At 37.7% G+C, this 13,016-nt stretch overlaps 1 protein-coding gene and 1 long non-coding RNA gene across 16 annotated transcripts in view; one reads left to right on the forward strand and one right to left on the reverse strand.

The window, feature by feature from the left end:
- Positions 1-13,016, forward strand: part of COL11A1 (collagen type XI alpha 1 chain) — a 456,680-nt gene that overhangs the window by 407,081 nt on the left and 36,583 nt on the right. For 12 of the 13 annotated variants that reach the window (XM_057401629.1, XM_057401639.1, XM_057401646.1 and 9 more), the window contains 5 exons: positions 3,635-3,742; positions 4,211-4,318; positions 5,354-5,407; positions 10,119-10,172; positions 10,905-11,012. In XM_057401629.1, coding sequence (XP_057257612.1) covers positions 3,635-3,742; positions 4,211-4,318; positions 5,354-5,407; positions 10,119-10,172; positions 10,905-11,012 — 432 coding nt within the window. Of the gene's footprint in view, positions 1-1,817; positions 1,901-3,634; positions 3,743-4,210; positions 4,319-5,353; positions 5,408-10,118; positions 10,173-10,904; positions 11,013-13,016 lie in introns of those variants that run through there. The other variant, XM_057401726.1, reaches the window with a different exon arrangement.
- LOC130595405 (uncharacterized) overlaps positions 1-13,016 on the reverse strand; it is a 112,919-nt gene that overhangs the window by 4,878 nt on the left and 95,025 nt on the right. Inside the window, exons 2-3 of one of the 3 annotated variants that reach the window (XR_008971314.1) lie at positions 3,811-4,298; positions 3,465-3,719 (exon numbers count right to left, since the gene is read on the reverse strand). This is a non-coding gene — a long non-coding RNA (uncharacterized LOC130595405). Of the gene's footprint in view, positions 1-3,464; positions 4,299-13,016 lie in introns of those variants that run through there. The other 2 variants (XR_008971313.1, XR_008971312.1) reach the window with 2 other exon arrangements.

The following is a 13,016-nucleotide window of genomic DNA, read 5'->3' on the forward strand; positions in this document are numbered from 1 at the left end:
GTGTTTGTTGTGTTATATTGGGTTTTGGGGGGGGTTGTTTGGGGTTTTTTTAACAGTTCTCTTTTATGTGCTATTTTTGTCTTCTGTTTGTTTTCTCCCCTTCTCATACTACTGTGTGGAATGCTGAATGCTAATGAGAGAAAACTCTTTGGAATGTCAAGCAGTCATTTTTCATTAGTTTATTTGGAATAGGATGCCTAAATTGGTCTCTGAATAAGCCAGCTGTAGGCTACCCAATTATCAGCACTGAGTTATCTAGCACTAATCTTCCTCTCTTTGATAACATTTTTCATTCATGAGAATCTTTGCTTGTTAGACAGTTTGTTAATCAGTGAAAAGTATTGCTTCTACTATGTAGTATATACAATAGCTATAGTTACATATCTCCTCACAAAAAGTGAGAGAAAACATGGTTACTAATGAGTTTAGTCTGTATAAGAGAAATGCAAGAGAAAGCATGACACTTCCATTATGTTTTAATTAACAAATAGATTCAAGACTGTGGGTACCCCTGCAAGACCACAGCTTAACAAGGAGTTAAGTAATATAACAGGATTGTTTCAGAGTGGGACAGAGAGGCAATAAAGGGTAATAAACATTGAAAAATAGAACAGACTTAAGAAGCTGCCTAAAATGCTTGTATGAGTTGTCACTGTAATTTAAAGTGTTTTGCTTTGATCAGAGGCCATTCTCACAAAGACATGAGAGGATCCTTGAAAACAGAAGGTATAGTTTCTGTTCATAACTCATGTTGATTTTAAGCATAACAAATAAAAATGATGCAAAGATAGAGATGAAAAGTTGAACTAGAAATTATGGCCACTGTTAGTGTCTGCTGTCTGATACAGAAAAAATCTATGACTTATTTAGATTTTTTTCCTCTCTATTCTTGCATCCTACTGAGGAGGTGACCTAAATTTGTTTAGCTTACAAGACATGACAAGATCAGAGACCCTGGTAGCATATCTGCAGGGTACGGCATTTTTCCTGTTGAATTCACTGAAGTCTTAGAAACTAAACCAACAGAAATAGGACTAAAACTTAGGCATTCACCCTGACCTAAATAAATAAATAGACCAACACTTGGAAGGATAAAGGCATCTGTGATTCCTGCACAAATAATATTTGTTGAACACTTACACAAAATCAGATTTTACCGAGTTAATTTGCAAAAATATTTGCAGCAACCATTCATCGTTCTCTTCTGCCACTGTTACCTGAAGGGAAAAGCCCTTTCTTATGGTCAGTCCAAGAAGAGTTCATCATGATTAAAAGTAAAAACTTGGGCCCTCATAAATGAAAGCATCTTAAAATTCCAGTGTTACAAGAGCCAGCAAATTTGATCATTCTTAAACATGAAATAAAAACTTGTGTGTTCAGGGCCTCCAGCTACACCAGCTATTATAAAAGATTCCAAGTATCACTCCACTTCCAGTGTGACAGCTGAAATGTGAAATTACCAGTTACTTTAAGGTGTTACAAACTGTCTTGTAGGTGTCAAGCTGAAAAGCTAGAGAAATATTACTGTACAGTAAACAAAACTTCAGCAGTGCTCTATTGATGCAAAAATGGTGAATTATTTGAAACACAGAACCCAAAGATGCTGCCAAAGTGTGAAAATACAGAAATACAGATGAGAGTACAGCTCTTTGCTTCTCAGTTTTCAGTGAGCCCACAAATTTCAAGGTTAATTCTGTTGCTGTTATTAATTTTTTTTTTTTTCCCATTAGACTTTCAAGCACAAGGCTAGCTCCCATGCAGAATATAATGGAACAGAATACCCCACTGTCTTTGTTCCCATGCTCTCCTATATGCAGGGCACAGGAAGGATGTACAGCATCTTGAATCCTCAGGAAGTATGAGGACTGGCAAAACTGGATTTCCTGTCAGAGTTGTTGGCCAGTGATGGTGTAAAAAAACACAAAGAAGCTCTGTCATTCTCCATACTCTGCCTGTACTCAGGAGAGCATCATGCTTCTGTCTCCCTGCACATGCTGACTCTTGTGGAGACATAGGAAGAAGCAGGTTAGATGGCAGTTAACCTCTGTCAAGGCACAGGAAGTTTTCGCCTCTGCTGTCAGGAATTCATTTCACACTTGGTCAGAATCTGCTTGTGTGATCAAGGAGGTATTAGGAATTCAAGTGTAAATGTTTTTTCCTCCTAGTTGTTTTCTTTCCATAATGTGCCTCCAAACAGGTGTCCATATCTTTGGTTGTGTGTTACAGAGGACTTTATTGGTAGATCACTATTTGGAAATTAACCCAGCTTGCTGAAATGATTTAAAATCAGCACTCCACATTGTGGCTTTTAACTAACTGATAAACAAATATGGGTAGGCCAAAATTTAACTTTTTGATTCTGAAATTCCTTTTATTTGAGTAGAAGTTCTAATCTGTACTGTTACCTCTTCCTTTCTGTCCTTTTAGGAAGATTTTTTAATACCAGAGCACCTTGTTTTCATTTCCTTTTTCCCCTTCAGCACTACATAACAGCATATGCCATCTGTACTCTTAGAAAGTGTAAGGAGAGGAAAAAATGAGTCCACCCTAGGTACCTCTTTTTTTTTTTAGAGCCGTGCAGATTTTTACATATCTACAGAGTATAGACAGGTGTATAAATATACAGAGTCATTCTTTCCATTTCAGGTATACCCTATATACCTAAATTCTCTCCATATAGGCATACTGTATATACCTATATATATAGGCATATATGTAGAGAGAGATATTCTCTTGATTTTGTCTAGTTAGCTTAATCCAGAAGAAATCATAAAGGTACGGCTCAAATGATAAATGGTTATGGAGCTTGGTTCTGTGGCAGATTGACATATTTAAAGGAAAGGTTGGCTCTTTATGGAACAGCCATTAGCCCTACACTGCTTCAAGTGAAAGAACTGAGAGGGAATGTAGAAACTAAATTTTCATTTATGGATGTTTTGGTAGTTCCAGGTAGAAAGGAATGAAGTGATGACAGTGGTATGACTCATTTAAAAGTGAGGCTTATTGAGGCTTTTCCTATCTGCTATTATTGTCCATAAAAATGTATTCTAAAATACACAGTTCAATTTTTTCCCATATATGACATCTCTATTTCCCCTTTGAATTTGCAATATTAGGTTTTTAACTTCTGTGCTAAGCTAAAGATCCCTGTACATTCAAGTGTCCTCTGTGTAACACATCAGATGAGTCATACTTCAGTAGATTTTTACACAGGTGACTTGACCGTCACAGCAGTGTTCAGCAGGAAACCTGACTAAAAATTTGGGTTGTGGTGAGGGTTAGTTCTGTATTTTAATATGGTGAATATTCTTTCATCAAAGTTGTATGGCAGTGTATTTTGGAAACAGAAGGGAAAACATTCTTGAAAACAGGCTGAAGCACACTTCTATTATGATGAATACAGGAAGGGGTGAAAAAAACCCAAGTAGCACTGAATAAGAACTATTGAGTATGAACTTCAGGTGAGTTCTTCCAGCTTTTTTATTTACTTGCACACATGCTGAATGCGTATCCTTCTACCAGATGGAATCTCAGTGAATAATAGATTGTCTTCTCTGTTGACCCGAGTCATGAAAACCACCAGCAGTTATCAGGCTTGTATCGAATTAGCTTGCACTGTCTTCTTTCTTTCCAGGGTTCACCAGGGGAACGTGGAGCAGCGGGCACTGCTGGGCCAATTGGTCTACCAGGTCGTCCTGGACCTCAGGGTCCTCCAGGCCCTGCAGGAGAGAAGGGTGCTCCTGTAAGTAATCACAGAGTCACATAAAACTATTACAGCACAGACAATTCATTTCAGGATGTTACTCTTACCCACTCCAGTATTTGCCTGTTAAGCATATCCTCAGAATACCTGATCTAGTCCTTTTACATTTACAATTAAGTAAATAGTAAAATGTTTATTGTCCTAACCTGTAACACCCAGGCAGGGTTAAGCCTGTTATTATCACAGCAGGGAATGGATATAAAAGTCTGTGAAATCATTCTTTCATTAAAACTTTGTACCCAGCCACTCTGTATTAGTGTAGACGTGTATTTGTCATTGGCTTCCGTTATTATTTAGTATCATTTTCTGATGCATTCTCTTCCTGTTACAGTTTCCTTTCTGTTTCTCTTTTCCTATTATTTTTTAGTGGTAGTACGACTTCCTGTACTGAAATCTCCATTACTCTCCTGTGATAATGGTGGATCACTTCTTTTTCTTGAAAACCAGGGTGAAAAAGGTCCTCAAGGTCCTGCTGGGCGTGATGGAGTACAGGGTCCCGTTGGACTTCCTGGTCCTGCCGGTCCTAGTGGTTCTCCTGGAGAAGATGGTGACAAGGTGAATCATTAGAATTTGTATTAGTGCATCTGTGAGATCTGTCAGTAAAGTTCTCTGTAGCTTTTCTCACCGTAAATACAACAACGAAACAACTCTTAACCCTGCCTCCCCCAGACTCCTTCTGCCTACTGCAAAAAAAATGAAAAACCCTTCTATAATCAGATGCCTGAGGAGCAGATGCCATGGGACACTGGGATTTGTGTTCAAGACTAACATTTATCCTGGCAAAGAAACAAGGATGAAAGTGTGGCAAAACAAATCAAGGCAGATGATGACAAAATTAATTCTTGCTTGTTTTAGAAACTTTATTTGCTGAATGAGTAAAATAAAATATGAGTAAAATAAAATAGTCTCAGTAGCATATAGTGATTTGGAATCACTGAATAGGTTGAGGGTATCAATATAATATGTTCACAGCAGAGATATTCTGCTGACTTCTGGCAGAATTTAGGATATAGCACCTTTCAGGATCATCTTGCATGTTTGTTCAGTCCTGCACTGTTCTGTTAGCATAAGGTAAAGGTAATGATTTTGAGGTTCATTTTTATGATGTATGTGTGTTATTTATCCCACAGAGAGTATTTTCTGTGATTTAATTATCTTTTAGTATTGTATAAAGAAAACATATTTTTCCTGGTGATTTGAATAATTTTGAAGTTTTGAAATACTGTACACTTCAGTGAGAAGTAGTTGTTCGGTCGCATACAGTTAGATGAGTCTGTAAATCAGGGTGCTTTCATTATAAGTTCATACTGAAGGTGACATCAATTTCCTTTATTTAGAGCTCAGTAGGACTATACTTCAAAGCCAGGTCTTGTTGCCCTTTGAATATAGCAATCAATACCTGGATTAATATGACATGCTATTGATCGATGACGAATTGCCCCCTTTAGACCTTCACACTTAAAGCAGCAGCATAAAACACGGAAGAATCATACCAAAGGGGACATTTAAAGATACTGTTACATTGACTTCAGCTAGGTGTGAAGGAGACCATTTTAAACAAGAAGTTTAATTTTTAACTTTCCATTACAGGGTGAAATTGGTGAACCAGGTCAGAAAGGTAGTAAAGGCGACAAGGGAGAAAACGTGAGTAGCGAAATCCTGCATCTGTTACGTTCTTCATAAATAGAAAGTATTCATGCATGAAGTATACAGGTAGTCTTGCTACATCACTAAATAGAAACAAAGACACACTTCAAAAACGTGTCTTCAAAATAAGGTGAATTTTTAATGAAACACTAGAGGTTTGTAGTCCTAGAGCCATGCCTGTATTTAGTATTTCTCGCATTCCTTGACCTTACAGAATCATTAAAATATAGCTAGGTAAAATACATTCCTTCCTATATAATTTTAATTCATCCATTCTGCATGCGAACTGGAAGAGACAAGGAATACACATACATTCTTTTACTGCGATTAAGTTAACTTCACTGACTGGATTGTGTGAACATGCCCAGCTTTAGCTTCTTAGGCATAATGATGAAGAATATGAAGACTCAGTAGAGGAACCTACTAATAGAGTTTTAAAATTTGTAAAGAATACCTAATTCGTAGAAAGCACACTTAACTGATTGCAACATTTCATGACCTCAGATGAAATTCAAAATTACTTCGAAAGTTCAAGCACTGCCTCTATTAATTGAAGCCAGAAAGATACAAATCAGCTTTTTGTACTGTAAAATTTTAAGCGAGAAAGAATAAAACAAGGCACTTTTTTTCTATTTGATTTTTTTTCTTTCCCAAAAAGTCAGAAAAGGTTTGTTTTTACTTCTCTTCAATTTCAAGATAAACTGGCATTTTAGTTCAGTAATTTTCCATAAGAAATAATGCAGGAGTAATTGCAGAAAGATTATTTTTATTATTACTATATTTCATCAATATTCACATTTAGCAAAGCTCAGAGTTCAATATTGGGGTATTCATATCTAAGCATATTTATTGTCTTGAAAACACTGTGTGGTTATTATCATTAATGACTTAGTATCATAAAAGTAGATTGCTTCTAAAAACAAAATTTATGGCTTACACATAATCAGATGATGTTCTATAGGAGGATACATAAAAATTCAAGCTAATTGCAGGTTTAAGATAATTTCATAGAAAAAAAATGTTAATAGAATATGCAAAAAAAAGACAAGCTTTTTTATTTTTAAAGATAAGCTTTTTCATTACAGTTGTTTATATGAGAGACTTTTACAGTTGCCAGTGCAGAATCCACGTACTTTTCACAACCTTATTTCATTAGATCAGATCACAAGTGCTATAATAAATTATTTGTTATGCCCTATTAACACAAATAATGTAATATTATATATATGGATGAGAGAACACTTCTGTTATAAACCCCAGTTTTCCAAGGAACATACGTATGACCAAGTCTGAAACAACTTCCAGTCCCGACTAAAATTGCTCCAGCACCTGGGCCGGGTCAGTCCCAAGCACACCTAAAGGCTGGGGGAGACTGGATGGAGCAGCCCTGAGGAGAAGGACTTGGGGGTGCTGTGTGAGGAGAAGCTGCCCACGACCCAGCTTCACTGTGCGCTTGAGACCAGAACCCCCACATGTGCTGGGCTGCACCCCCAGAGCGTGAGCAGGAGCTCAGGGAGGGGAGCCTGCCCCTCTGCTGCACTCTGGGGAGACTCCACGTGGAGAAATGCATTCAGCTCTGGGGCCTGCAACACCAGAGGGATATGGAGCTTCTGGAGTGAGTCCAGGGGAGGCCACAGAGCTGCTGCGAGGGCTGGAGCAGCTCTGCTCTGGAGCCAGGCTGAGAGAGCTGGGCTGGTTCAGCCTGGAGAAGACTCCTTAAGGGAAGTCCTTAGAGCAGCTCCAGTGCCTAAAGGGGGCCTATATCTGGATAGGGAATTTTGACAAGGGCACGTAAGGATACGGTAAGAGGGAATGACTTTAAGCTTTTGAAGGATAGATCTAGATTAGACATTGGGCAGAAGCTCTTCCATGTGAGAGTGCTGAGGCGCTGGCACAGTGTGCCCAGAAAAGCTGTGGCTACCCCATCCCTGGCAGTGTTCAAGGCCATGTTGGACACAGGGGCTTGGAGCAACCTGCTCTAGTGGAAGGTGTCCCTACCCATGGCAGGGGATTGGAGCTGATGAGCTTTAAGGCCTCTTCCAGCCTAAACCATTCTGTGATTCTATGATATTCTGATCTTGAATGCTTTGGTTAACTTGGTAAAATTAATTTATCAAATTAAGACATTTTAGAAGTTAGTTTTAAAGCTGTGGACTTTTTCCCAGTTAGCTGAAAATCAGTCTTAATCTATTTGCTCTTATAGTTGTAAACCAGCTGTGGGATGCATAAAGATACATTCAGCTCCTCCCTGTCCATCTAAAGAGGTTCATTAACAGTACAGGCCCTATGTACATGATAACTTCTGGTGTTTAAAGGAAAGGGCAGAAGAAGCATATGAAGCAGGTCGTGGTCCAGTTTCACTTCGGGCTTTTCATGTGATCAAATGCATATCCTTATATTTTTCCCTCTGACATGCCTCTTCGTTAGAGATGCTTCTGCATTAGAGAAATGGAGAAGAAACACATGCTGCACATTCCTCTTTCAGACTATTTTAGCAGACCAGCTAGTTATACTGAGCGTTAGACTGTGACTACAATTCCCATCATGAGTACTAATTCATTTGGGCATGTTCCAGCAGATCTGCTGTCATGGCTTAAGCCCAGCCAGTAACTCAGAACCATGCAGCTGCTCACTCCCTCCCTCCCCTCTTTCCCCTTCTGCTCCTGGTGGCATGGGGAGGAGAATCAAAAAAATGTAAACGTCACAGGCTGAGATAAGTCCAATAACTAAATAATTTCTAGTAACAGTCCAATAACTAAAGTGTAATACAAAACCGGTACTACTACTATTAGTAAGGGAAATAACAAAGGGAGAGAATACAAAACTAAAAGGGGAAAGGAAAAAAAAAACAATAAACACAAGTGATGCCTAATACAACTGCTCACCACGCGCCAGCTGATACCCAGCCCAACTCGAGCAACGATCTGGGCCTTCTGGGTAACTCCCCCCAGTTTCTATACTGGACATGACGTGCTGTGGTATGCAATACCTCTTTGGCTAGTTTGGTCAGGTGTCCTGCGTCTGCTTCCTTCCGGCTTCCCATGCCCCTCCTCATGGCAGAGCATGAGACTGAAAAGGCCTTGGCTGGGGTAAGTGCTACTGAGCAACAACTAAAACATCAGTGGGTTGTCAGCGTTGTTTTCAGACTAAAGCTGAAACACAGCACTGCACCAGCTACTAAGAAGGAGAAAAATAACGGTTACAGTTGAACTTGGGTGATCTGCTTTACAGGTAAAGTGTCTGCAGCAAAATCCTTTCGAGAGGATATCCTGTATTTTCAGTCTCAAGGTCTGAGGCATTTGGAAATATAATGTTTTTCTTAAAATACAGGATTCAGTGTTCAGGCCTGCTTAGTTGAAGTGAATGTTACCGCATTTCAAGTCAAGTGTATTGAATCTTGTTTGTCCTCAATTAGAGTAATTTAACCCTGGCAATTCCAGAATGTGTTTATTTCAAATCTCCTTTCCTTTAAACATGCTGATAGATATTGGGGTAGGGAGAAAGGCCTCTGGAAGATTCTGAAGAAAAAGGACAGCACAATTTTATTGTTGATATACATTCTATCCTGAGTTTTAAAACCTCCACAGTCACAGGAGCCTTCATTAGCTAAATAGTCTCTCCTGATGATTCTGATCATTCCCCCTCCATTTGCCTTCCACAGTAATGGACAAAAAGAGTCTAGCCATGTCTCCAAATAACTTCTTATTAATCAATTGCAAAGTACCTTTCAGTGATACTTTATATCAAAATGAGTATTTAAATGTGATTAAAAATGTGTAGATCTCTTTCTGGGTCCTGAAAAATAAAGGAGCAGGTAGAAGCATTCTGCAGAGTGTAGGAATATTCTGTTCTGATTTTGCTAATTCCCATTCTCATGGTAACAATCTCCCTTCCAGTCAATAGGAGCATTCCTAGGACTCCTTTCATTTAGTTTCACCATAGAGGATAAAAAGCCTTTGCTTCCTCTATTGCTGTCATATATGCGACAAGAAAAATATAAAAGTGAAGGAATACATAGCCTGACACTTCACTCTCCCTTGAAAATAATAGATACTTTTTAGATACTCTAAAACCTACATAGAATGAAAAGAAAGAAATAAGACTATAAGACTTAAGAAGTTCCTTTTCCTAATCTCCCTATAAAGGGTAGAATAATCCAATTTTAGCCCTAGCAAGTTTTTAAAATCCAAGGATCATTCTGCACTAAATTCCCAGCCAAGAAACTGCAGACAATTTTCTTGCCATCTGAAACAGCAGACTAGAATTCAGCCCTTGCCAGCTGTAAGGTTTTTTGCTTCCTTAGCTTCACTTTTTATCAGTCCAAATAAGCATTCAATTTCAATATAGATTGTTCTACACAAATTAATTGAAAAGTCTGTTATTTTTAATTGTGAAAAAAAAATCATTTTCATTTTATTCATGTTTGCATGGGAATCTGTTGTAAATATTCTGAAACATTACAAATGTGCTTTCCATAAATGCCGGTATTAAGTCTGTTATAGATGTGCAAATCTGAGTTTTTGAGAGATAAACAAATAGTGATTGTACTGAATGGAAGAGACTTGTAAATAATGCTACATTCTCTATGAATAAATGTAGAGATGCTTTTAATAGACCTTGATCATGAAAATAGGGTTGTCTCTGTATTTGCTTTTAATCTCATTTCAAATGCCATAATCACTAGCTTTTGGATGTTTGTTTGTTGCAGGGTCCTCCAGGTCCACCAGGTCTCCAGGGTCCTGTTGGTGCCCCTGGTATAGCTGTAAGTAGCTTAGAGCAAACACCAGTCTTGCATTAACTCATCTTTGAAGTTCTTTTAACTGCATCCTCCTTACCCCGGCATTTATTAAATCACTATTAACAGTTCTGTCGTTGTCCACTTACATGCAGTTGTCTATTGTAAGTAAGCCTGCATAGGTGTTATTCTATTGCTCTATTCTTCGTAGCTGTTATTCTGTTACTGCAGCGTAGTAATTTGATGGAATTATTAAAAATGAAGTAGTGTAAATAGTGAATGGGACTGTCCTTTCAGTGAACTTGGTTGATGGTTTGTATAACAGCCAGTGGTAAAATCACCTTGGTACCAGATGCATTTAAAACTAAAATCCACCTGATACCAGGTGCATTGCTTTTTATCATTATTTAGAAGGTTTTGAATTCTTGAAGGTACCATGAAGATTGGTAGAACTATATCCTACTCACTAATATGTAAGTATTCAGATGCTACAAAATTTATACAGATGTGAAAGAGAAGAGGTGTTCAGGAAAAATCTTTGTGAGACATGCAGTATTATTTGACCTACATTAAACCAGGACATATTTTGCTGGTATTTTATTTGTATAACAGACTTCATTCAGTCAAGGTGGTGTAGATGCATTTGTAAAGATATCAGCATGATTCTGAACCTGCTTGCTGTTGTTTTCCACTGATTTCCATGGAGCTTTTTCTGTTACTAAATCTACAATTTTTTTGCTTTTCACTGTTTCCTAATAGGGAGGTGATGGAGAGCCAGGCCCAAGAGGTCAGCAAGGGATGTTTGGGCAAAAAGGTGATGAAGGTCCTCGAGGATTCCCTGGCCCTCCAGGCCCTATTGGTTTACAGGTAAATTCCTTTATTATTTACCCTCCACCTGTTAGCACCCTGATTCTTTCAGAAACTGAGTATTGTCTTCTATTAAATAAATGATAGCATCAGTTAATAAGAACTGAAATATCCCATATTCATACAGTTCATGCATAAATAGCAAATTAAATGCTGAAGGAAATAGATTGGTAGAATGTTCTGAACTCCTGGCTACCATAGGCTTTAGAATTTCATTCAATTATTCATTCATTTTAGAGTCTGACAGTTTCTGCTTCACTAAGAGCACTTCTTTTTACTGGAGATACACATGTTAAAGAAAAGGTTGGATGTCCTAGTCATTTACTGTGTTTTCACAGTAGGTATTGGCAGCATAGTGTTTTCTCAGTGATACCATCACAGACACTTATGTTCAGAAAGATTAGCAGAGCTCCATGATGCTTACACACTACTGCCATCACTGGCAGGTTCCTATAGTTTCATGTTTCTTCCTGTTCAAATTGTTATATTGAGTCAAAAACCACAAAGCAAACGTACAGTAAAATGTAGGCTTCTCAGTGGTGCATCCAGAGAATTACAGTTGAAAAATTTTGCTTTTTCAAAAAAATTGTACTTGCTTAATTATAACAAAACAAAGAACAAGACATTTTGGGCCTTCGATTAACTTCCATGTAATTAACATTAGAGCACAGAACACTTTGAAGCTATTTCTAATCCATGCATTAAGCTGTAATATGAATCATAAAAAATGGAAACCTGAACCTGTACCTATCATTTTTTAAATTCTATTATGTAATGCAGCTCACAAAACTTACAATGAAGTACATAAAATGTTGCAAACCTTCATATCTTCATGGAAAATCACAGACTAATTATTAGTGTTGGAAGGGACCTCTGTAGATCACTCAGTTCAATCCCCTGCCAAGGCAGAGCCACCCAGAGCAGGGCGTACAGGAACATTCCCAGGCTGGTTTGAATGTCTCCAGAGAGGGAGAGCACACAACACCCCTGGGCAGCCTGTGCCGGTGCTGTGACACCCTCAGCACAAAGAAGTTCTTCCTCATGTCGAGGTGAAACTTGTTGTGTGTTAGTTTATGGCCATTGCTCCTTGTCCTGTCACTAGGCACCACTCGAGAGAGTCTGGCACCATCTTCCTGGCACCTGCCTTTGAGCTATTGATCTGCATTGATGAGGTCCCCTCTCAGGCTGCTCTAAATAGTTCATTACTGCACCAACATGTCTTACACAGACTCATATTGCTTTTGAAAAGGAAAATGTCTTTATTTTCAGAAATCTTATCTCCAAAAAGTTATTCCTAAATTTTATTATGAACTGTGAAGTTTTTTACTATTTTAAAGAGAGCGAAATAAAATTATTCTTGTTGTTTTTCTCAGCTCTACAATGCTATTTCAATTAATGTTTTTCAGTAAAGTCCACCTTCATATTTTAAGTTTAATGAGCACTAAGCTACATAAATGTAATAAACAATTGGTTTGAGACTTCCACAAATTGAATATGTTAAATGAGGAATTTTATTTCTCTGATTAAGATTTTAATTTGAATATGTTGGTTCATGGACTGAGAGCCCTTATTTGCTAATGGTATTGAAGTACCTTTGAGAAATCAGAGTTTCTTTGAGAAATCAGGAGTTTCTTCTATTCAGTAGTCCAGTTCTCATGGTAATTATGAACTGTTGGGGAGTAACAACTTTCTCTGTCTTATAGATAATATTGTACAGTAACTGTATCACAGCTCAGTTAAATTTGATTGATATTACCTACATTGGATATTAAGTAAAAAGTATTTTTGTTCATAAAATTGAACATCGGTAATTTTGAATATTGATTACCTTAATTTTGAATTTCCTTGCTATTTAATTTTGTTAGTATTTCTAAAAATAGGGAAATTTCTAACAAAAGGAGTTGAAAGTAAAGAATAGCAGAAAAACCCTATGGGCCTAGGTTATTTTATAGTCAATTTATGTCAATTTTTACTTCAATTTTGAGTATAAAACACCTCAATTGC

The sequence above is a fragment of the Pezoporus wallicus genome, unplaced genomic scaffold, assembly GCF_028554395.1.
Source record: "Pezoporus wallicus isolate ANWC-B61680 ecotype Strahan unplaced genomic scaffold, APGP_CSIRO_Pwel_v1 contig_3489, whole genome shotgun sequence".
Taxonomy (NCBI): Eukaryota; Metazoa; Chordata; class Aves; order Psittaciformes; family Psittacidae; genus Pezoporus; species Pezoporus wallicus.